Genomic DNA, 22564 nt, shown 5'->3' with positions numbered 1-22564 from the left:
TAGCTTAGTGAGTGGGTAAGGGAATCTATTAATACTCTTAGGAAAAAATTAGTACCCAAACTACTTTCATTTCCTTGTTTTTTACACGTCTGTGCTCTCCTCTGTCACTAGCTACTGAGCAGAGCCTGATATTCTCTGACAAAGAGCTATTGATGGTGTGCTTGTGTGAATTGGCCCAGCACCGGTCACAGCCAACTTCTGTGGGACCTGCTGCCCCCATTTTACAATACGCTCCAGTGTGTTGAGCCATTTGTGAAAGGTCAGAAATGAACAGAGAAATGGACTGGAGTCAAAAACAAGTAGTCCTATAAATATCAGCCATAGTCAACGACAGTTTATTCCATTCCTTTCCCCTCTCTCTCTGTGTGTGTGTCTCTCCCTCCCTCTGTTGTGGTTTCCCAGATATAACTCCATGTTTCTGACTGTGAAGCTCTGAAAGGAAAGCAGCACGCATATTGCAGCCTCTGCTTCCATTTTGCACACATGGAATAATCCTCAGTCCTGCAAGCAGAGCTGTGGCAGTCAGCACTGAGTCCAAAAACTGTTTAGACTCAGATGTTATGTTTTGATTTCTCTGATTTCCTTTATCTGTAAGAAACTCATTTACTGCAGTTTTGAGAATTAGCTTTGACCGCAGGTAGTTTGGATTGGGACTCCTCAGGACTCTTCTCTGGTTGGAGCTAACATTTGACTTCAGAATGACTTTAGCAGCTAAATTAGAGGATATTGAAGTGACGCTGGAACACCTTCTGATGGATGTGTTCGTAAGTAAGCTACAATTTCCTATTTAAAGCAAAGTGCTAACAATCCAGAGAGCAGCATATTCAAATGTTTCATGGACTTAATTCCTTACATTTCCTAACAAACAATGCATCCAACATTACTAATGTGTTATGATATAGCTAAAGCATCTACTGCAAGCAATAATATGTAAAACTGGAACAGTGTGACTCCAGGGCAAGATATATTTTGCATTGGTTTTGTATATCATCTACACTTTTAATGAAGCACATGAAAAGGAGGACAGATTTGGTCAGAATAGTTCCAGGAATGTCTTTTAAAAGGAACTACATTGGTAGAACATTTCAACTGTGTATGGCTTAGCATCAACTGTCCTTGTCTTTAGCATTTTGATAGGTGTTAGATTACAGACTTGTACTTGTTTGACTTTTGGGCTAGTTTTGAAAGACATGAAGGAACAAGCACTTGGGCTTTTGAGAAAATCAGGTTTATTTCTCCTGGAGAAGTCAAACACTTTAAACCAGTGTTAATCTGGAATTGCTTCCTTGAAATCATCACAGCTCAGTGAAGCAATATGCGGTTTGCTTCTGCACATCTGAGATTAGAATCTGTTGCTATAATCTCTTGTAAAAAGTTTATTAAAAATATCAAAACCTTTCAACGTAGCTTCCTCCCTTTTCATACCCAACATTGTGGTTTTTTCCTAAAGATCTGAAATGACCATGTTTTGGAAGGGTTTTTTGCGGGGATAGGAGGGAAGCAATGATAAGGGATTGCCAAAACATTTATCTTCTTAAAAAAAAAAAAAAAAAAAAAGTCATGCAAAGGTGATTTTTACTGTTTGTGGGTACAGGCTGTAAGAAATAAGATGGCAAGTGACATTCTGAACTTTCAGAAAAGTTCATTTTGGCATCTTTTAAATGAAATGCTTCTGATTTTAGGATTTTGTGTTAAAGAATCTTAGGCATCAACCACGAAAGCAAAGAAAAGAGGTCCTTCTGACTTTCTAGCCCATGGTCCAGTGGTAAAGGCTTCCATCTCTCCTGTGGGAGCTATTGGTTTGAGCCCCCACTGTGCTGGCATCTCCACTCAGCCCTTTGGGGATTGCCCCATTCACTTTCCCACAGGTTGCTGAGATGGGGATTGAGGAAAACATTTAGAAGCTGTCCTGTCAAAACCTCTCCATAGGGTATGAAATATTCAGATATTCTTTGAGTTGTAATATATGCATTAATCTAAAGCCTATTTGCCACTCTGGGTTCAGTTCCTTTCCCCACTTGTGAGTACCATGCATCACAGATGTTCATACAGAGAAAATTCCCATGAGCTAAAACCCCGTGGCAGGAAAAAATGCAATGTCCACAGTGTCTCATGACTGTAGAATGAAAGTTACTCTGTGTGGGAAGGGGCCAGCACTTTCTCTGTACTATTGCAGTTGCTGTAGAATAAGCCTTCTTGGCACCATGATACCTCTTGGTCTGTTGGTACCTCAGCATCACTTCATCAAGTTGACGCCTCAGAGGCTGAGTGCCTTGTCCTCCATGTGCCAGGTGTCATTAAATAGTGGCCATTTAAAGGTGTTCTGTTTCTTGGTAGTCTCAAGTAGTATCTGAAAAACTACCAGTATCTAGAAAGCCAAGGTTGACTGAGTTGTTTGATGATGAGAGAACCAAGATTACAATCCAAATATATCAGGCCATGTTTGTGGGGCAGCACCTACCCTGGGTGGGAACCACTTCGACCCTATGGGAGAGGTCATGGGGAGAGGTTGTGGAGAATCATTCCTTCTCTGACTCTTCAGGTTTCATCGTGGGTACTGTTATAGAGCTATGCTTAGCCTTTGTCTACCCTCTTTTCTGAGTGAAAGTGTCTTTCCTTATGGTATTTTTTTTTGTAATGAGAGCAACAATAGATCATATAAAACATGGGCCAAATTCTCCAGAGGGGCACGTTGTCTCAGGCCATGAAATCGATAGATCTCTTCTCCTGTTGTGTTTTGAACTAGTCCTCAATATATATAATTTCAGAAACATAATAAAATGTCCCCAGCTGGGCTATTTCAGTCACAGCTGAAACCATGGCTTAAGGGAGCATGTCTGTGTGGTGCCACACTGTACCATGTCAGAGACATCAGCATGATCTGGAGGGGCTGGTGTATCTATGCAGCATTGTGTAGGGGCACTGGGTGCCATAAACAGTATAGCAGTGTTGGCTCCGTGCTCCAGCCTGGCTGCTTAGCCCTGCTTGTCCTCTGCAGAGGCTGATGCGTCCAGACTCAGGGGTAGCACATCCAGGCTTCATGATTTACTTCAATTAACAGGACCGTGAATCTAATCTAGCCTCTATACAAATCAAGGAAATAAGTTTTTCCTGATGAGCAATCACATTTTGAACTAAATGGGTTCTAAAAACTAGGAACCAAGGCAGGAAGAATTTTGAATAATCTAGATCAAATATTCCAAATACAGAATAATTTTGTCTGACACAATCAGGTACAATTTTCTAGCTTTAGTCATATGTTGCTTTGCCTTGTAGCTGTATTTGATCTTAAACCACCTATCCTTTGAGCAGTGCTAAAAATAATTTCTAAACTATATACAGAAAACTAAATACGAAACTCAATATGAAGGAAGGGCAAAACCTAAAGTTCTGTTGTCATAGATCATTCAAGTAGCCAGGTTCATCTGAGGTCATTAGTCTGTTATTAAGCATTTTGCCAGACTAATATTTGTGTTAGTAGCGCTGGGCCAAACTGGAGGAGTTGAAGGGACTGCAGACAGACTGTCAGGCAGCAGGACCTCTCAGGAATGAGCTCAGAGTGCTCCACGGCATGCATCTTCATCCACATCAGCTTTATTTCTTAAAGAGGGAAGTGATCTATCACCATATCGCCACGTTTCCAATTCTCCTGTGTCCTCTGTTGCTCCAAATCAGATGATCACTTACAAAACCGGACAACTGTGGACTGTGGTGCCTTGACTTGTCTTTTTTTCCTCTGAAGAAACCTAGTTTCAAACTCATGGACTGCAAGGGCAATAGATAACTACCAGACCAGTGGACCCTGGCAAAGCCCACTTTGACAATTTGAACTGAATTAGCAAGCCCATTTTATCATGGCATAGAGAGAAAGGCTATGGCAGACAACAAACGTGAAGTAACTAGTTCAGCTCAGATTAACCCACTGTGGCTACTGAAGAAAGACTGTAGGACTGGACTTTTTTTCTTTTTCTGTGTGAAGTTTTATTAATCCTATCATAGCTCATCTGGAGTAAGTTCAGCAGAATTTCACAGGGAAGATAGGAAGCTGCAGCAGGTCTTGGCAGCAAATGTATTTAATACTTCGCCTTAAAAGCTAATATTACATGGGAACAAGGAGGGGGAAGGAGGGTTTTTTGTGGAGACTTAAGATTTGCATCCACGTGGCATGAACTGCCACTTCCTCCCAGGACATCATGTACTCTCTGCGTTGTCAGCTCACTATCAGAAAAGCAGCTGTTGCTGTATTGACACTTCCTTTCCCGTATTACCAAAGGACATTGGAGAGCTTTGCTGGATTCTACAAGATGAGATAAAAGGGAAGCCTCAGACATGACATTTCATAATTAGCTGTCATCACCAGCAGGCTTCCTATGAACTATTTGTTGAGCAGGGACTTGGCTACCTCTACAAGCGCATCCAAAGAGGCACAGAGAGGAGCAGGGGCCAAAGTAGTGAGGCGCTGCAGGGACAAGCTCAAGATGTCCCTTGGGAAAAAGGAATCTGGGTAAAAAGAATATAGGCTGTGAGCCCTTATTTCAAAGGTTGCAAGGAGTTCCTCAGAACACAACCCTCCTTGCCCCTGGTCTCACTGATTATTCTTGTGCAGACAGTTAATAGAGACCTCCAAGATACCCCTCAGGACCAACCTTGCCTACTTCCAAACCTTGCCTCAGGTACAGTTAGGGTGAGCTTCCATGATACCCTGGGCCCTGCGTGCCTAGGGCACTTTGCATGGGATGTCTAGGAGAGTTCAGGAGCAAGGTGGGCTGTGGAGCCTGCCCTGCTGATGGCTGTTTTTTCCTTGAATTATGGATGTAGCTGTAGAACTGGAAAAACAGACTTAAAGCAAACAGGCAAAGAGATAATAATTCTGGTGGAAAAGTGGGTCTGGAGTAGTCAAACATCAACCAGTCTGAAAAAAGGAGATTGATTTCTGAAGGCAGGCATAACAGGACTGTAGTGAATGTCCTAGGGAAAAAAAAAAAAAAAAAAAAAAAAAAAAGAGAGAGAGAGCCTTAGATGAAGTCTTTAAAACAAACACTGTATCCCTGGCTCACTCTAAATATAATCTGGGAAAGAACAGGCAATTAATAGCCAGTGTTTCATGGGGTCTTAGACACTATCCAAACACAACCAACCCTGCCAAATCCACAGTACACTCCATGGCTTCGTCCGTATTCCCACAGCCATGTATTCCACAACTAGCTGCACAGCCTACTTGCTGCGCCTCCCTCCCACCACAGCCTCCCTCCCACCACACCACACAGATATACCTATATATTTATATAGATATACACGTATATGTACATACATGTATGTATTCATGTGTGTGTATACACATATATATAGCCATGTGTACTGGGGAGATAGGGTCTGGGAGGAGAACCTGATAACCCTCTGTATCAGCCAACCACCAGGCTATCTGATGGAAATGACATTTTTTAAGGTTTCCCAGCATGGAGAAGGGCAGTGTTGCTTTGCCCTAGGTGAATGTAGCAACCAGTGCGGGAAGAAAAAAATTACTAGTTTGCTATACTACAGCATCCTCCATCATTCCCAGAAACAGCTGTTCTTCCCTCTCTCCGTACTGCCAAGTCCTGGCAGAGTTAATACCGAAATAGCAAGGAGAAGGAATTTAATATGTGCTTCTAATACCATAACTTAGTCAGAGGAAGGGTGGGACTACCTGTGAAGCTGCAAGTATATTATTCTGGCTTACTCATCTGCCAGCTAGTGACGAACAGAATTTAAGGTCTGAGCCAAACTCCTTTATCCAGCCAGATCTAAAGTTGGATGTTCATGGGAGCAGGCCTTAGATACTAACTCTTTGAACAGACCAAAATGTGGGTGAGTTCCCTTGGACAGAGCGTGCCAAGAGAAGGCAGGGGTTCCTGGCAGACCTCAGCAATGGGGACAGCACCATGAGGCAGAGAAGGCCACTAAGTTGCAGGAAGAATCTGGAATGGTTTCTGCCAATGCCCATGTATTCCAGCCCGTAAAACTGAACTGCCAAGAGAAGAACATTCATTAGTGAAGTGACCTGGCTCTTAATTAATAGTAGTAGAGAAGTGGCAACAAAAGCAGCTGTGATAAGAGTTACTTGTTTCCTCAACAAGCCTCAAAGTGCTCTACAGAGGCAGCCAGTGTTATCATCAATATTTTACAGATAGAGAAACTGAGATAGAGGGACACGAAGCAAAAATTTGAGCACCACCCTCCTCTCTCTCCTAGCATTAAAAGGAGGAGAAATATGACTTCCACTGTCCCAGTTTGGTGGTATATTCCCTCCAGACTATAACACTCCACAGCAACTGCAGAATAATCCAAACAATGCACATCTGGGACACAAATCTCTAGTGCCAAGTATCAAGTGTGCCTTTGTATCTAGTCTTAGCATCCATTAGCATAGCTAGGTGTTATTTCCTGTCCACTCTTGGGGCAATTGCATAATTTACCTTGTTCTTTTCCGAGGTCGTGAACACTAGCAATCAATGGCCACTCTAATACTCACTACTGAGGACAACCGGTGGAAAAGAGGGGTGTAGGAAGATGGTTAAGATTAAATCATTTAGACCACAGGTTGCACAGTAAACCCTGCCAGAGCAGTCTTCATCCCTGCTGTAGTCAAACAAACATTCTTACAGTTACTATCAGCTCTTGATGTCTGTGTTACATTATTCTTAATAACCAATGCAATAATAAGACATTATCAACATGTAAAGTGATCCATTAACCTCTATAGCAGCAATAAATTTTGTGGCTTTCCAGGCTGCCAGGACTTGCTAATCGAAGAGCAAATGGCAAGCTTGTACTTGGAGCCTTTACAAATCATGTATAATGCAAAAGTGTGAATGCTAACCTCACCCTCTGCAAAATGGAGGGCATTTCCTGCTGTTTATTTTTTATTATTACTTGTTCATTTATCAGAGGAATCAGTTCTTTGAAGTAGCTTCTAATGAAATTCTTTCTGGCAACAGCAGCATCCTCCAGTTTATCCTCAGCATCTGGTCTGCAGATTTAAAGCCTCATCTTCCACCACCAAAGTGAGTCTGAGTTTTGTCAGTGCAGTGCTTAGGTGCAGAATAAGGCCGCTTGACCTGCACTAAAAGATGAAGTTGTTCAGCACCTGCGAAGATTGTGACATTAGATACCATTAGGCAGGTCTTAATGAGGTTTTGTTTAGAGAGACTGTTCTAAAAATGAGAGCATAAAAATGACCGTACCAGGTCATTCCAATGAATTACCTTCCAGTACACTGTCTCAGGCCGTGACCAACAACAGGTACCTATAGATGACTGTAAGAACAGGACGAGTATACAGCCACATTCTCCATAGCTATCTTTCTACCACCAGTAATCTTCATTCAAAGATTTCCTGATCCAGAAGTGCTGACTTTGAATTTAGCAGTCCACAGTAGTTTTTCCTTCACAAATTTGTTCAGTTATTTTTCAAATCCAGCCCTAGCACCATGCTAACTAGGGCTAGATAGGGTTTAGCTGCCACTAAAGTAGGCAAATAGACTCAAAAGTAATGTGACTCAAACCTTACACAGGCCCATTTGTCTTTATTGGTGATGAGAGGAGTCCAAATTACAGGCTCAGATGAAGGCAACCGAAGTTGGGAGAGGTAAATGCCATGCCAGAAGTCTTCTGCAGCTGAGGTAAGATGTTGCTACAGCTAGGCAGACATAGAGTTCACGCAAAAATTATAATTTGAAAGGAATTATGGAGAGAAACTCCAAGGCTTATGGTCTAGAAAGCCAGACAAGCTCATCACATTTCTGTCTGAACACATAAATCCACAAAGCGCAGAACATAACCAAATTCTTTTGTATTTTGCCAATGTTAGAGTTCCTCTTTTTGTATTGGACAAACACAGTTTTCTCCTTACTTAGAGAAAAGACATCATTATCATATGCCTGCAAGATCTCAACTACAAGACAACATTTGTCTGAAAGGCTACTTACCAGGCCTGGCAAGGCTTAAAAATCTTCTAAAATCTCTCAACCCTTATATACATGTACATTTTCCTGAGATATTTTGAGGTCGATCAAAGCATATGTAAGAAGGATGAATTTTAAGAAGAAAGAAAATTACACAGCACAATGGAAAACATATCTTCACAGTGTCTGACACAGTCCATAGGTCACATAGCCTCTTAAAGGCTTAAATGTAGCATAAGGCTGAGTACCTATGCCATGCTTAGCAAACCTAACTTCTTCCAAAACCAAAGCAAATCAGGGCTGCTGAGCATAACAGAGGAATAATGTGCTAGCATTTCAGGACTTGATACTGAGGTGCACCAAGCATTCACACATCTCCCTGCCATCAATCAGCTTTGCAAGTGCTTTAGATCAGATCCCTGACAGAAATACTGCACAGTCCTATCCCAGATCACTGCATGCTGCTATTGTACACTTCACATCTAGCTTCTGCTACAAATCCATGCTGTGGGAATGTGGTGGTGTTGCCAGATATTTCCCCTTTTGTTTATATAAGCTCTGGAAGTCAGAGGCAGCCTCTCTGGTCCCTTGAAGATCTTTACAGGGGTGTGTCTCAAGGGCTATGGGGTCAGGCAAGTTCCCTCCCTAATTAATTACTGTCTCTCTGAGTTATGTGGGAAAAGAGCCGACCTTCAGGCACACCAAAGCACAGGGGAAATTTCCTTCCCTCCAGCACAGGCCCCCATTCCTATCTGCTCCTGTTGTTCCAGCAGAGCTGTGCCAGCAGCCCATCCATCAGGGTGCACAGAGGCTGGGACCACTTTTCCAAGCAAGTACGGCACACGGGACAATAGACGAGCAAGGGAACTGGAGGTGAAGTGGGGCTGCTCCTCCACCTCATGCACCAGTCCTCTGCTATGTGGTGGTAGCAGGAAGACAAAGTGTGTTCCTTTTCTGAAGACATTCTCTGGAGTATCCATGTCTGTGCCGTTCTGCACACCTTTCTCTCCCAGTGGAGACCGTGATGACCTGTTTCACAATCAGAAAGAGGTTTGAAGTTAGTGCTCTGTTTGGAAATGATGTTTTTTTCTTCCTGACACTTCTGCACTTCATAAATGCCTCTGACCTGTCAGCCTAACCTATTCTCTCAATGCATTCACAGAAGTGACTCTGCCAGGGTGCCTTGGTCACACCACACATATTGCTTACACTGGAGATATGTTTCATATTGTAGCTTCCCTTCTCAACTATGAATTAACAAGACCAATGCTCCTTCCAACATTAGGTTGGGTCTCTTCTCAGAGCTTTAGTGCAATATGACCTTATCTTCTCTGTCCTGGAGATTTTGCCAACTATTTCCTGGCTTGCTGGTCACACCAGCTGATGGGCTTGAGCACTTGGTGCAGGCTCAGCAGAAGGCATCCTGGCTTTCATGTATAGCTGCCAGCCATTCCCCATCTCACCCAAGACTGGTGTACAAAAGGCAACAGATGGGTGGCTATGTGGATATTTCTGCTGAATACCAATGAATGAAGAAATTTAGAAACTTCTAACATTATGTTCTGAGTTAATGGCAATTCACATCAGAAAATGAACTTGTGTGAATCTAAAAGTTCTTGGTTATGGGTTTTTTGTTTAGGTTCATGCCAGTCAGACTTATCAACATGTCTATAAACTACAGGTGGTTAAATAACATTGTAGAGCAATACAAAGCTACCACAGAAGCATCAATTCCTAGTCAAGTGATGAACATGCTGCATAAGCAGTCCAACACAGTGCTGATCTCTGCACAACCCACAGTTCTGAAATAGAGTAAAACAACATAAAAATCTGTGGTCAGGTGTGAGGCTAACCTTCATATTCAGCCCTTGGCCATGACACAGCCTTACACACACAGCAGTAGCCCCCAGGCTTCCGTGGCACTCATGCCACCCCATCAAACAAGCTAGGGAGGGCTTTCTTACAGTGCAAAGTAAGAAATTTCACCAAAATTAGGAGGTGCTGCTGAAGATCTCAAATATAAGTAGGTTCCCTTTCAGGACCTCAGGGAAGAATTTGGCTTTGCTGTTGATAAGGATGATAAATATCTGCCAGGATGGTAAACACTGGAAAGAACTGCAGTTATCATAGTTCTCTTGCTATTCTGTTGCTGCACTTGTGTTTTCATGGAGCACAGCACTAAAGTCAGCATTTCTGAACTGAGGGACTTTTCAGTTTTACAAAACTCATTGATAGATCTTTAATACAGCACACTGAATTTCAGTCTATGCCACTGCTGTCACTAATTTCCATTTACTGATCTCCATAGGGCATATACTGGCTTGAAACCTGACTCCTGCAATCCAAATATAACACACGTTTTGCATCAGTACATTATTTCTTCCTCTTTTGCATTAAAGACAAAAAAAATTCTAGTCTAAATAGCAATCTGTTGGAATGTACTTTTGTCTACTGCATTGTTACCACAAACCACTGTTCTTGGCAGCCTGCAATTAGTACTGAATCTGCTACTTTAAGGCATTTTATCTTTCATCAGTGAGTAAATACAGCGTGTCTCTATTGAGGGTCTTTGGTGGCAAGGCTGGGATGTTCTTTTACAAGAGTTTGACTTCTATTTCTTATTGAGCTGTTCAGTGAGAAATCATCTCCCCAGACAATATCATTGGATAAAGCTTTAGTTATAAGTCTAGTTGCTTTAGTCTAGCTCTACAGTCAACTATGGGAGAGAGGGGGCTCTCCAGAGGGAAATTCAGAGCATGATGGACTGAAGTGTCCTTGGACATGCCTACATCTACCACAAGCACCTTGAAGGAGTCTTAGGGAACAGCCAGTGTAGAAAAATCTTAGCACCTTACTTCTCTCTCTGCCAAATCCTGGTTCTTTGATCATCCACACTGCATGTGTTGGATCACTCCCAGCTTATCACATGGAATGAACTATTTCTTTCTGAAACAAAACCCATGTGTGACTCAGAAGAAATCACTCTCAGACCCAGTGCAATGCACAGATTTGACTCCCTCTGCCTGACCAGTCCTCCAACACTGCCCCAGCTGTCTGTGCAGCTCCAGGACCTCCCTTTTCCCCATGTGCTCATCTTGCATCCCAGGGTGAGTAGCATTTTCCTTCAGGTGCATGCTATAAAAATACTACTTTATCCTGCACCTGCTTCTCATCATTACAGCATTTAGACCTGAAGAACACACACAGAAAGGTCTAATTACATCTTACAGCAATAAGGCCCACATGGAGCCCAGGGAGAGCCGTTATATTATGGGAATCCAGAGCCAGTCTGCTTTGGAAAGACCAGCACTGATGGCATAGGTATGTATGCCATCTCCTAGGGGATTCATCTGCTTTTGGTGTTGCAGCCATTGAGCAGCCTGAATTCACATTGTTGGGGCCTAACTTGATTTAACCTCAAGTATGAGAATTTGAGCTTTAGTCTCCCAGGAATAGCAAACCAGAATAATCCTGATGCTCTACACAGTGTAGAGAAAATGGCTGATATAGAGAGCTAGCATAGAAAAAAAAAACATGGTCAAGACTCAAATCCCAAGTAGGATTATCTTCTACAAGTGCTGCGTTCCCATGAAAGACAATCTTGAGAGCCCATATTACCTTACCAAACTATCCTATACACCTTGAACCTTGAACAATTCTAAGAATAACTCAAACTGCTATGCTGCTGGGTGGTTTCCACAGTCCTGATGATTCTGGTTTGGTTTCCTCTCTCCAGGCCTATATTGATTGAGAAATTAGGTTGAATAAAGTATCATAGTGGGTCCAGATCTCCAGTTTCATATGATTCTGTGGGTACCAGTAGAGCTGTGCCTGGTGTACAGCACCATAAGTGAGGGAATGGTCAGGCCTACTAGGATATGCAGCAATTTTGTTGGAGTCAGTTGCAATACCATGCAAATGAATGGATTTCTTCTACTTTTCACATACACTGGAGATTTCCTGAAAAGAATATTTCTATTATTTTTCAGCTGCCTTGAACTACATAAAAATTTCCATTTCATTTGCAAGACCCAAAAACCTGAGTAAAGAACTTGTAGTTTGTGCAAATAATTGAACTAACATTTAGGGAAGGTACTCAGGCAGTCCCTGGCAGCCAAGCTATGCCTGCAGAAAAAACAGCACATGGTGAAGAGATGCTGAGCTTGTGAATCCCCAGTCACAACCTAGCCAAGGCAGGATGGAGCTCAGTAGAGCAAATTAGTCCATGTGGTGCTTCAAGCTGGTACCACTAGACTGACTGCGGCTGATCCCTGAGTTCATCTGCTTATAGACAGGGGTAGAAATGTGTGTTATGGCTCTTTGTCCCCTCTAGTGGATAAAGATCTAGCTACAAGGCTGGTCTTTCTTCGAGACCAAGCAGCTTCCTCACTCCATAAGGTAGGCTAGGGTCCTCCAGTCATCTCAGAGGCATGGGTAGGACCATGCGAAATGCTACATCTTGCCCAGAGAAATGTGCGCACAGCTATGGAAGGGGGCTGATGAGGAGTTCCACATCACAGGGCTGTAGATGAGCTTAATGGAGAGGGCTTGGCGAGCTCCTGGCTCAGACGTGGCTCAGTTTTCATGCAGACGCAGTAAGGCAGATCACAGTCACTCGGGCCCCCTTTCTCTGCTGGGAGATCCCCAGTGACTCTGCTGATGCAAGTACAGATTCCCTGGGAGCAGCTGGTAAATGGCAGTTACCTGGTTCTTGCAGAAACAAGTAGGAATCATGGGGGGGGGGGGGGAGAGGAGGGAGGGTAATGATCATTAAAAAAAAAAGAGAGAGAGACAAAAGCTGCAACTCTGCACCTAGTCTATATAAAGAATCTCTACAAGTCAGTTATGCTTAAGATATTTCCATCTTTTCCTGTCTCTCTCACTCTATTTGGCAAGAGCCATATGGAAGTAATTATGAACAAAGGCTGATTATTTTAATATTGAGAATTTCCCTCATCAAGCTGCTGGGTTTTCTCTTTGACTGGCTTCAATGCGTGTGTATATGTTGCGTAGGTACAGTGTTTCTCTTCTTTATTCTAAGCAATTGCTTTAATGTCTGTCCCTAACACCTTCATCCTGGCTTTTGGACTTTGATCAGAATAAAATATTTTTAGTTTTGCGTTAAAATGAGAACAATACATGGAGGAAAGGATTGGCTCCGTAGCTCAGCAGAATTTGTTCCCCCAACTAGACTGCTCTGAGGAAAACAGAGTTGGCCAAGATCCTTCCTGGTTTAATAAGAAAGTCAGAACACCAACATGGAGTTGGTAGGTTGAGAAACAAAACTGCATCTGGACTAGGACCTTAACTGGATATGAACATGAGCACAGCACGCAAATCACACTTGCTGCAAAAGTTCAAAATCACATCTGGCTGCTTTAGGACAACTCCTGCTGTTGCAGAAAGTCTGTGGGAAGGGAAAGAAATTTGTCCACTTTCAAATCGCTTGTGTACTATTTAAAGAGTAAAAACTGTTTCAAACTTCTTTGAAACGTCATTGTCTAGTATTCTTAGTATTCTCTACTGTGGCTTTATAAGAGAAGAAAGAGGGAGATGGTAAAACTGACTTTGTGAAGAGCAGACAACACTTTCCAGTTACAACAACTCTAATGTAATAATTTTTAAGTTGCACAACAGTTATATATGAATACATAGGGGTACATACAGATGCAGGGAATGATAAATGTGTGTTCTTTGTACCTACATGTGTGCTATACTATGCTATGTACAACATACCGCCTTAACTAGTGAGGGCTCATGTTTAACTGAGCAGCCTAGGGAATCTTTCAAAACCCAATTGCTCTGTGTATGTATGTGCTCTCCAGCATCCAGGAGAGAGGAATATCTGAATGTAGGATTTAACATTAATCTCTGCACCAGATGGTGATACACCAGATATTCTTTTTAAGATGAACATGTGATCTACTGTACAGCAAACCAGAGGGGTCTGCAGTCACATGACAAAACGTATAATAAATCTGATAGAGCTTTGATTAGACAACTGACCTGGTTACCATCTGTAGCAACAAGAAGCGAGCTTGACGTTTTTGGAACATTCTCCCCAGAAGCTTAGTTCTCCCACCTCTGTGGCACAGCAATCCTGCTGAGTAAACTACACTGAGAAACAGAAGGAAGCTGAAGATATGCTGCTTGAAACATGTTGTTAAGGTTACAAGGCTGGGGTTTTCCTTCCCCCTCCCCTCCTCCTTTCAAACAAGCCACATCTTGACTCATACGGTCTGATGTGAAAACCCACTCAGCTATTTGATAGTTGGAAAATCTAGATGAGGCTGAAAGTTATTTCCAAGGCAGCCTCTGTCTGCTGTGAACTCTCTCGCTCACACACGCAGGAGTTAGCGCCGCACTATGGTAGTACAGACAGCTGTGACTCCGGGTAGGACCCGAAGACTTTTGTTCAGGATACCCCATGGATCACTGAGGAGACGCAGTGTGGAAAGGGTAAGCCGTGACTTCTTTGTACTGACTGCATGCCCGGAGGGTGAGGAGGGTATAGCAATGCTCTGCCCCGTTAGTCATCAGAGCGAACGGGGATTATGTCATAGCGTGTAGAAATTAGTACTGGTAGGATCTGTGTGGTGGTGCGTAGTAATTAGCACTAGTCAGAGGCTGTCTGATAACTTGGGGTAGTAGTCAGTACCACCAGGAGCAATAATGAGAGCATGTAGTAATTAAAACGAGTCAGACGCTCTTTGATAATACTTGGAGGTGATCAGTGTTGAAAGGGTGATTCCTGATAATCAGTGCTTGTTGAGACTCTGACGGCATATGGCAGTAATAACCAGTAGCAGTGGGGAGTAAATGGTAATGTTAAATAATAAACGCCAGTGGAAACCTCAGGGTGATGAAGAAGGGCTCTGTATAAGTAAACGTAGAAGCAGCTGCCTACGAGTATCTGTGATGTATAGAGTTAATTAGCATCAATAGTGGCTTAGTCTAACGTGGCTGTACGGTGCATGCTGGCAAGCAGTGTTAATGCATGCTGTACAGCGATGCGCGGCTCGAATCAGTACCGGAGAGGTCAGTGTGGTCCTGCCTGTGCTAATCCCAGAGTCCGTCGAGGAGATGCTGCCGCTTCCTTGCTGCTGGCATGGGGAAGCGAGGCGGGAGGCACCAGGGCTTTGCAGAGGGCTGGGCGGGCGCCTGTTGTGGAAACGCCTGCCACCGGGGCCCCCCGGGAGGTCGGCTTTCCACCGCGGTACATCGCGTGACAGTACAACAAGCCCAAAAAGTTAAGGTGCTTTAGAGGGTTTTGTCAGCTTGTCACAGCGGCTCCAGAGACGTGACCAATTTATTTTCTCATAAACTGGACGGAGCGTCATAATTACGTCCTTAATTTCCCAAATGGGCATCACCTTCACTGGAGCACGCGGGGAAGCCGGGATGGGGTCAGGGACGGGGGATGATCTTGCTGCTTTGAAGGATTGACAGGCTGATGAAACAGCCACGGTGTGAACACAAATCTCCGTAACGTGAGCATCTCGCACCGCCAAGAGCTCACGGAGATGGGACGCACTGGTTGTGGTGTGTGGGTCCTCCTCCAGCCATCATCTGAGATGGTGCTTGGTGCAACAAATGGCACGTTTTGTGCGTTCTTGCCTCCTCGCAGTTTGGGTATTGAGAAACGTGGGCAGGCGATGTGCAATTCACCCTCTGATTTATGACTTAGGGCACATGTGTAAGTTCTGTAGTGTGGAAAGGTCTCATAATCGGTCAGTGTAGACCTGAGGGAAATCTCTGTTCAAAACATTTATTTTGCTGAAAGGGAATTTTGTGGCAGCTGAAGCCACCTGCAAGCTTAGTTCAAGTCTGTTGCATGTGTTATTCCAAAAAAAAAAAAAAAAAAAAAAAAAACTGTTTTTGGACATTTCAAAACAAGCTATTTCATTTTTTCCTTCAGATAGTGTGATTTTGTATGGATGAATATCTTTGCTTAATTTTAAAGAAATGTGAAAAAAATCTCAAAAAATAAATTCAGATCAAAAAACTGTTGTGGTTCAATCCAAAGCTATTCCTTTTTTCTTTCATGTCCATTTGGCTGAAGGGAAAACAGAATAACTTTGTGTCAACCTGAAACCTTTTTTTCTCCGCCTTTCTGTCAAGCAAACCAAAAATAATCAATTATTCACACAGCTTTGGTTTGCTGTTGTTTGATTGTTGTTTGTTGCTTTGGAGCACACTCAGAAATGTCACTCCTGTTAAATCTGGGCTCTGCAGTTCAGGATACTGATGCTGAGAGGGGCCCAGGGCAGACAGCCCTGCCTGCATGAGCAAAAGCTGTGGACTTAGGCCTTAACCTGCCTGGGGAATAGGGATGTTATTTTGGGGTCCTGTACAATGCCTAGCCTAGCTGTGGCTGGGGCCCATTTGGAGGGGCCACTTTACAATTAATTATGCAAAGGACAGGGATGAACACCCTCTGTACATTTTATCCTATATAGCCACAGAAATAAGTTGTCCTTAGCACATGCAAACCTACAAGTGGTCTGCAAAGCCTTAATCCTGCAACGTGGTGGCTTTGTGGGTTCTCTTAGTCTCCATGGCAATGCTGAAATCCTCAACATCCCCAATAGTGAACCAGCCCCAAGAACAGCTCCAGAGTGAACAGTCAGGGTGGACACAGCTGAGATTTGTAGCCAGGCTTAGCTGCTCTAGCAAGGCACTATTTTCGCTGGCCCAAATTGCAGGAGATGGGTCAGCGTCTTGCAACCTTGCGGCTGCTCTCACAAGGCGGCGCGAGAAGCCGAGAATGCTTTCATAGAGGCCATGTCTGTGACCAATGAGCCTTAAGACAAGTGACATAACAGTCTGGAAAACAGCCTGTTATATGGGAAATATGGGAGATATGGAGACTGAGCAAGAGAGAGAGACTATTCCCCATGCAAATATCCTCTTTAGAGATATACCATGCACAGTGATCCAAGCAATACCTGTCCAACTCCTCCTTGGCTTCGTCGTATGCATTAGTTGTCTGATGGAGGGATCTGAAAGAGAACAGCACTCTTACAGGATATTTTCAGGAGATAATTCAATGCGGGGTAGAAGAAGTGAGAGATATTAACTGTTAGTGCCCAGAGGTGGGGCCAAAAGTCATAACTTATGGACAGACCTCCTGGCCATGACTTATATCAGCTCTCTGCCCAGCTTGCTGCTTGCTCCTCTCGTGACTGCCCTAACAGGAGCAGCCAGTGTGCCACTGACACTGCTGCCACCTCTCATGCTGTCCAGCGGTTTGAGGAACTCACTGAAAACACATCCTCACGGGTGACTGGAGCACCATGGATGGGCAGAGCAGAGGCGCCCAGACTAAGCGTCGGCCTGCTCAGTTCACAGTCCCAGCCTTGGTTGACCTTGGTCAGAGGGGCTTGTGTTGTTTTGTTTTCACTCATCCAGAGTTTATTTCTCTCCTTCCCACTCGTTGATCTAAGGTTGGGGTGATTTAGGCTTCTTGTCAGAGAAAAGCTGGAGTCTTCCTTTGCATATTGCTAGGAGATTCAGTAGGATGGTGTTTGCAGCCAACTCTTCTTTTGACCTAACCCTCTGTTCCTGCTGTTATTATCTCTGACTCAAAGACTCACTCTCTCTGGGTGGATTTTGTCCAGTACTTGTCATGCTGGGTGCTGTCACCCCAGATCTTGTGGCAGATGAGAGGAGGTTGTGGTCAAGCCATGAGGTACTCCCTTGGGTTTGGGTCCTGCATTTGGGATGTGGGATCGTGAGCCCACACCGAAGCTGTATGTCAAAGCTCCACCAAGTTCATGAAATCCAGCTGTGGTTGTGTGAGAGTCTGAAGTCCAGACCTAGGTGAACAAGTTTCACATGTAAAGTCTGAGATCTGAGAGATTTGTGCAATTAGTATGGCAAAATCCCAGTGGAAGAGATGGCTTTGCAAAGGCTTTCACAAGGCCAAATAATAATTAAAAAAAAAAAAAAAAAAGATAGTGCTAAATATCTAAATATTATAGGGTAGGTCATAGAGACACCATACAGCATATAGATGAGACAAAGAATTAAGCAATGTGCCTTGGGGCACACCAGATACCAGTGTCAAAACTGAGAGGTTAGTTGGGTTCATCTAAGTTAATGCTGACATCTACAAGATACCTATGTCCAAGCCAGCACCTCAGGCTGCATTTATGGTCACTGCAGAAGTAGTCAGTCTACTCCGAGGAGGCTGCAGGGCCGTCCAGCTCAGGCCATAAGTGGTCTGGCCACCCATGTTTGGCCAAATTAATAATTCCCTAAATTCCCTGTACTGTATCAACCAGCTCTCCATTAGTCAATATACACAGGGACACCTTGGCCGGGAGAAGACCACACCACCACAGGCCCCTAAACCAGGGGAGATGAATTCCACCCCAGACATGCTATTTCTCAACTCTCACAATAAGATCATCCTTTTCTGGCTCTCATCTCCCTCCATTGGTAAATATACACGTTTAAATATGTAGTCCTTTCTCCCTTTGCATTATTAACGTGAGACGGTTCATGCCTGGGAGCTATCCTTATTACATCCATGTGCTGTGGATGTGTGTGAGAGGAAGATGAATAGAGTACTGCTAATGTCTAACAAATGTCTATTACTATTTACAGACCTCTTTCTTTGTTGCAAGGCACTGGTAAAGAGCACGTATTGACTCCCTCTCTCAAGATCTCATTGGCTATTTTCCAGCCACAGGAATGTTTCTCATCATAAACACAAGTCCTTGTTTCTTGAGTTAGAAAGCCTAGAGAAAATACGCAGCTTTCTTGAATTAAACAAAAAAACAAAACTGCCACTCTCTTCTGTCTTTAAGGTTCAAAGGATGATATTACAGCCAGTGCAGAAAATGGAAGGCCATTTCCAGACTAAATGAAGTGCTGTGAGGAGCAAATCAAGCTAGGAGAGACCTATTAACTTAGATCTCACAGTTTACACCCAGCTTTCAGGTCCCAGTTCTCAGCTATGGTGTATTAAAGGCCCTGTGCCCAGTTTCCTCAGTGGATGCTTGCAGCTCAGCAGGATGTAGTCTAGATTGCATTTTATTTCTTGTACCTCTGCAGAAGAAAAGCTAAGATTTAAAATGCAGCCCGAGCTACAAGCCACAGTGCCACTGTCCTTTATACGAGGGTTCCAGCTCAGGGCTGGAATTGGTACTTTACCTCTGACACTTCCGTTCTGAATGGATATCCTTGAACATTCATTCATATCATTGCTTTAAACTATACTAGGTAGAGATAAATCTGTAAATGGATATTTATTGCCATAGAAAACAGATGGCGAAACACAAAGCTCCCATGTTCTTATCCCAAGCTGCAAGCATGTTAAGAATGCAGCAGGAAACGTCATTCCTCCTATAAATAAATTTCTCTTGAGAAGAGAGAACCCAGGGCTGAAAAAAAAATCAGTCTTTCTAGCTTGCAGGCCAAGTCTGAGGCAGGTTTTCCCACGCTATTCTGCAGCTTATGGTGACCTTTGCTTTTGGTGAGAGAATAGTGTGTACCCAGTTGCCTTCACACAAAGTGGGACAGAGAGTTTGGCTCTATACTGCTATTGTACAAATCTACTAGCACTTTTGCTCTCCTGGGTTATTGATTTTATCTTTCATCTAGACAAAGTATAATTCAGCATTTGGCTTGTTATTAATCATTTTCCAGCATGGACTCAAGAGCAAAGCAGTAGGAAACCTTTCACACCAAGGACTGTAGTGTTCCACACCTAACAGGGTGGAACAAGGCAGATCTCATGGCATTCGTGGTAGAGTAATCCTCATTTGTAAAACCCGTTCGTGCAGGTTTCTGTGAGTGACGCTGCAAGCATTTGGCCTCACACCACAACTGACACCGTAACTAAGCAAGTGCTTCAAGGGAAGTTGATCTTTCCAGTGCATGCTATTTACTTGCAAACTCTTATGCTGGCATGCAGGTTCTGAAGACCATTGCTTAGTGCCTTCGGTTACATTTTTTGGATGTGTCTCTTACCTTGACAGCATCACTACCAATTTGATAGAATGCCTAGGTGACAGCAGAGTTAGTCAAGTGCTGTGGGTAACAGAAAAACAGTATATAATTGATTGCAGAAGTTATCTGAGAGAAGAGAGAGAGATTGAAGCAATGAACTCCTATTGTCTTAGCTTTTTTCTGCAAGGTTCTCAAGTCTCAAGGTGATGAATCTAATATACAAACCCAGAGAGGTGGGAAAAAAAGCAACATTTTGCAGCACACTTTATTTACAATGAATTATTCACCAGCCCTATAGACAAATAATTGCATGTCAAAGAAAACTGAATAAGGGGATAAACTTAAATAGTAAAACTGTCACCTATATAAATCTCTGATATAACCGCTTGTGACTGCCGAAGCATCAATTATGTCTGCTTCATCTGAGATTTATCTTTTCTGACCTGTTCACAAGTATTTTGGAGGAACTGGTTTAATTTGAACTCTATCTAGACAGAAAAATGTTTGGTGCACCCTCTTGGGTGTGTGGAAGTTGTAATATTTTGTGACACTTCTAAAAGGTGTAACAAATCAAAACAGACTTTTCTGTGAAACAGATCGGGAGGTGTGCCAGACTTTATCCCCCCAAAATGCATGCAGGTTAATCGTTTAAGAGGTGAGAGCATAGCAGAAACTAATAGATAGTGACTGGTGAACTTTGCAGATTCCAGAATTGGAGTATTGCTCAAATTGACTTTCAAATGGCTGAAGCTTAATTGAATTATCTGAAGCTCTCAAGGCCTGGAGACCTCAAAAGAGAAGGCTCTTCTGTAAAATTTCCAATGCTTCAGATTCTTATTTTGATCAGAAAAATGAAAAAAAACTTTTTCATTACAATTTGTCATTTGTCTTCTTGTTGGCCGACTCCTGGGACAGCAAGGGCAGGCCAGGGGACAGAGGTCAGAGCCAGAAATTAGACGAATGCTTTGGATTCAAGTGAGGAGAAGAGAAAGATCTTGTGAAAGGGTTTGGAGAGAAAAGGCTGTGGAGAGGCAGCTGTGAGTCATGTACCCTTTGGTGACCCAGCCTGCTCAAAGGGCTTTCCTGGTAGCTAGTACCATGGTTCTGCTGGCTCGTAGCCTCCCCCCCACTCCCAGTAGCCCAAAGCTCAGGAGATGTGATGGTTTAGTATCAGATTAGGTTACCACAAGGTGATAATCTATAGCCCAGAGGCAGGAATTTACCACCCCTACAAGACCCCTGGAAGGGCTTTTACACACAAAACCTGTTTCATGCAGGGTTAACAGGTGGTAGATAATTTAAAGTGGTTGCTTATGTATTTAAAATAGCTTGCTCACTCGTGAGCTTCCAGTCTGTTTCACATTGAAAACCTTATCCTAATTCAGAACCTAGCCAGGACTCCTCCCTGTAGTGTCTTAGGCATGCAGCTGCGTTTTAAAGTCCAGACATAGCAAGTCTCTAGATCACATCAATTTGTGATCTTAGTAATGGATTACTTAAATGTCACCTGAATAATCTCCCAAACTAACAACATTTTCAGACCTCAAATAGAGTACGAGACATGTCTAATACCTCCTTTTTTCCCATTCTTAATTTCTTGGTCAAACTTTTCCTCCGTTTAGAGCAGGATACAGTTCATGGTCTTTTACAAAAAAAAAAAAAAAAAAAAGAAAAAAGAAAAACAGTGGATGAAACCCACATTTAACCTTCAGAGAGGTTTATATTTTCTCTCTTCACACATCCCCAGTCAAGACCAGGCATAAAGCTGATTAAATAGCAACAGTGGCTTCAGTGAAGCTCACAAGCATCCAAGTTCCTCTAAGCAACCTGATAAAAATCATGGAAGAGGCTATAGTTACCAAAAGGAAGTCTATACTGAAAATAGTCAACTTTCACAGAATTTCCAGTTTGCTTATTCAATAAGTTTGGAAAGTTGGGTTCAAACTGTAAACACACTTCCAAACTTTGGTCTGAGCTTTGCTTATTTCCTGGTGAAGTATATGTTACCCTCATTGTCTCAATCATTTCTAATGGCATCAAAGAAATGGTGACTTTTCATTCTACCAGCAGATGGATACAAGTGATTCTTACACTTTATTTTTTCTTGTTGGGACCAAAGTATCAAACTCTCCAAATTGCACAGGCAAGGAGTACAATTAGTCTTCACTTTCCAGCGATACTGCATGAAAAGCGTTTGAAAAGATAATGGGCTGCAAATCATGCAATTTACTCACCCGCATATGCTCTACGATCCAGCTGTACTTCTGGAATATATTTAGAAGGTGTAATTATGGTTGTGCAAGCTTTGAAATAAGTGAGCAAGTTTCTTAATTGAAGTTGAAATTCATCTTGGTTTCCAGTACTCCCTCTATAAAAGCCAACAAGTCTTAATGGGGTGGGACCCAAGATGTCTATTTTCTCTCCAGGTTTTACATCATCATAGATTAGGTAAACTTCATGTGAAACAACAGCTAAGGACTGATAACCTGCAATTAATGTGGTTGCGCTAAGCATTTGCCCTTTAGAGATCTACCATTTTGCATTCCAGCTTAGAACCAAAAATCACCGAAAGAGTGAATCTAATTGATCTTAACTCAAAAGCTTCTGCTAGGGAGTTTCAATCGTGTCAATAGATGTGTTATAGGATGAGGTATGCTTTGAGAA

At 43.0% G+C, this 22564-nt stretch overlaps 1 protein-coding gene across 1 annotated transcript in view; it reads left to right on the top strand.

Moving 5' to 3' along the window:
* Positions 1 to 450: 450 nt before the first annotated feature.
* Positions 451 to 22564, top strand: part of FRMD4A (FERM domain containing 4A) — a 231545-nt gene continuing 209431 nt past the window's right edge. The window contains exon 1 of the mRNA XM_062581146.1: positions 451 to 764. Within this exon, the coding sequence (XP_062437130.1) occupies positions 699 to 764 (66 nt within the window). The 5' untranslated portion in view covers positions 451 to 698. The remainder of the gene's footprint in view (positions 765 to 22564) is intronic.

This window comes from Rhea pennata, chromosome 1 (assembly GCF_028389875.1).
Source record: "Rhea pennata isolate bPtePen1 chromosome 1, bPtePen1.pri, whole genome shotgun sequence".
In the NCBI taxonomy this organism is placed as follows: domain Eukaryota; kingdom Metazoa; phylum Chordata; class Aves; order Rheiformes; family Rheidae; genus Rhea; species Rhea pennata.
This window is presented reverse-complemented; position numbering and strand designations above follow the sequence as displayed.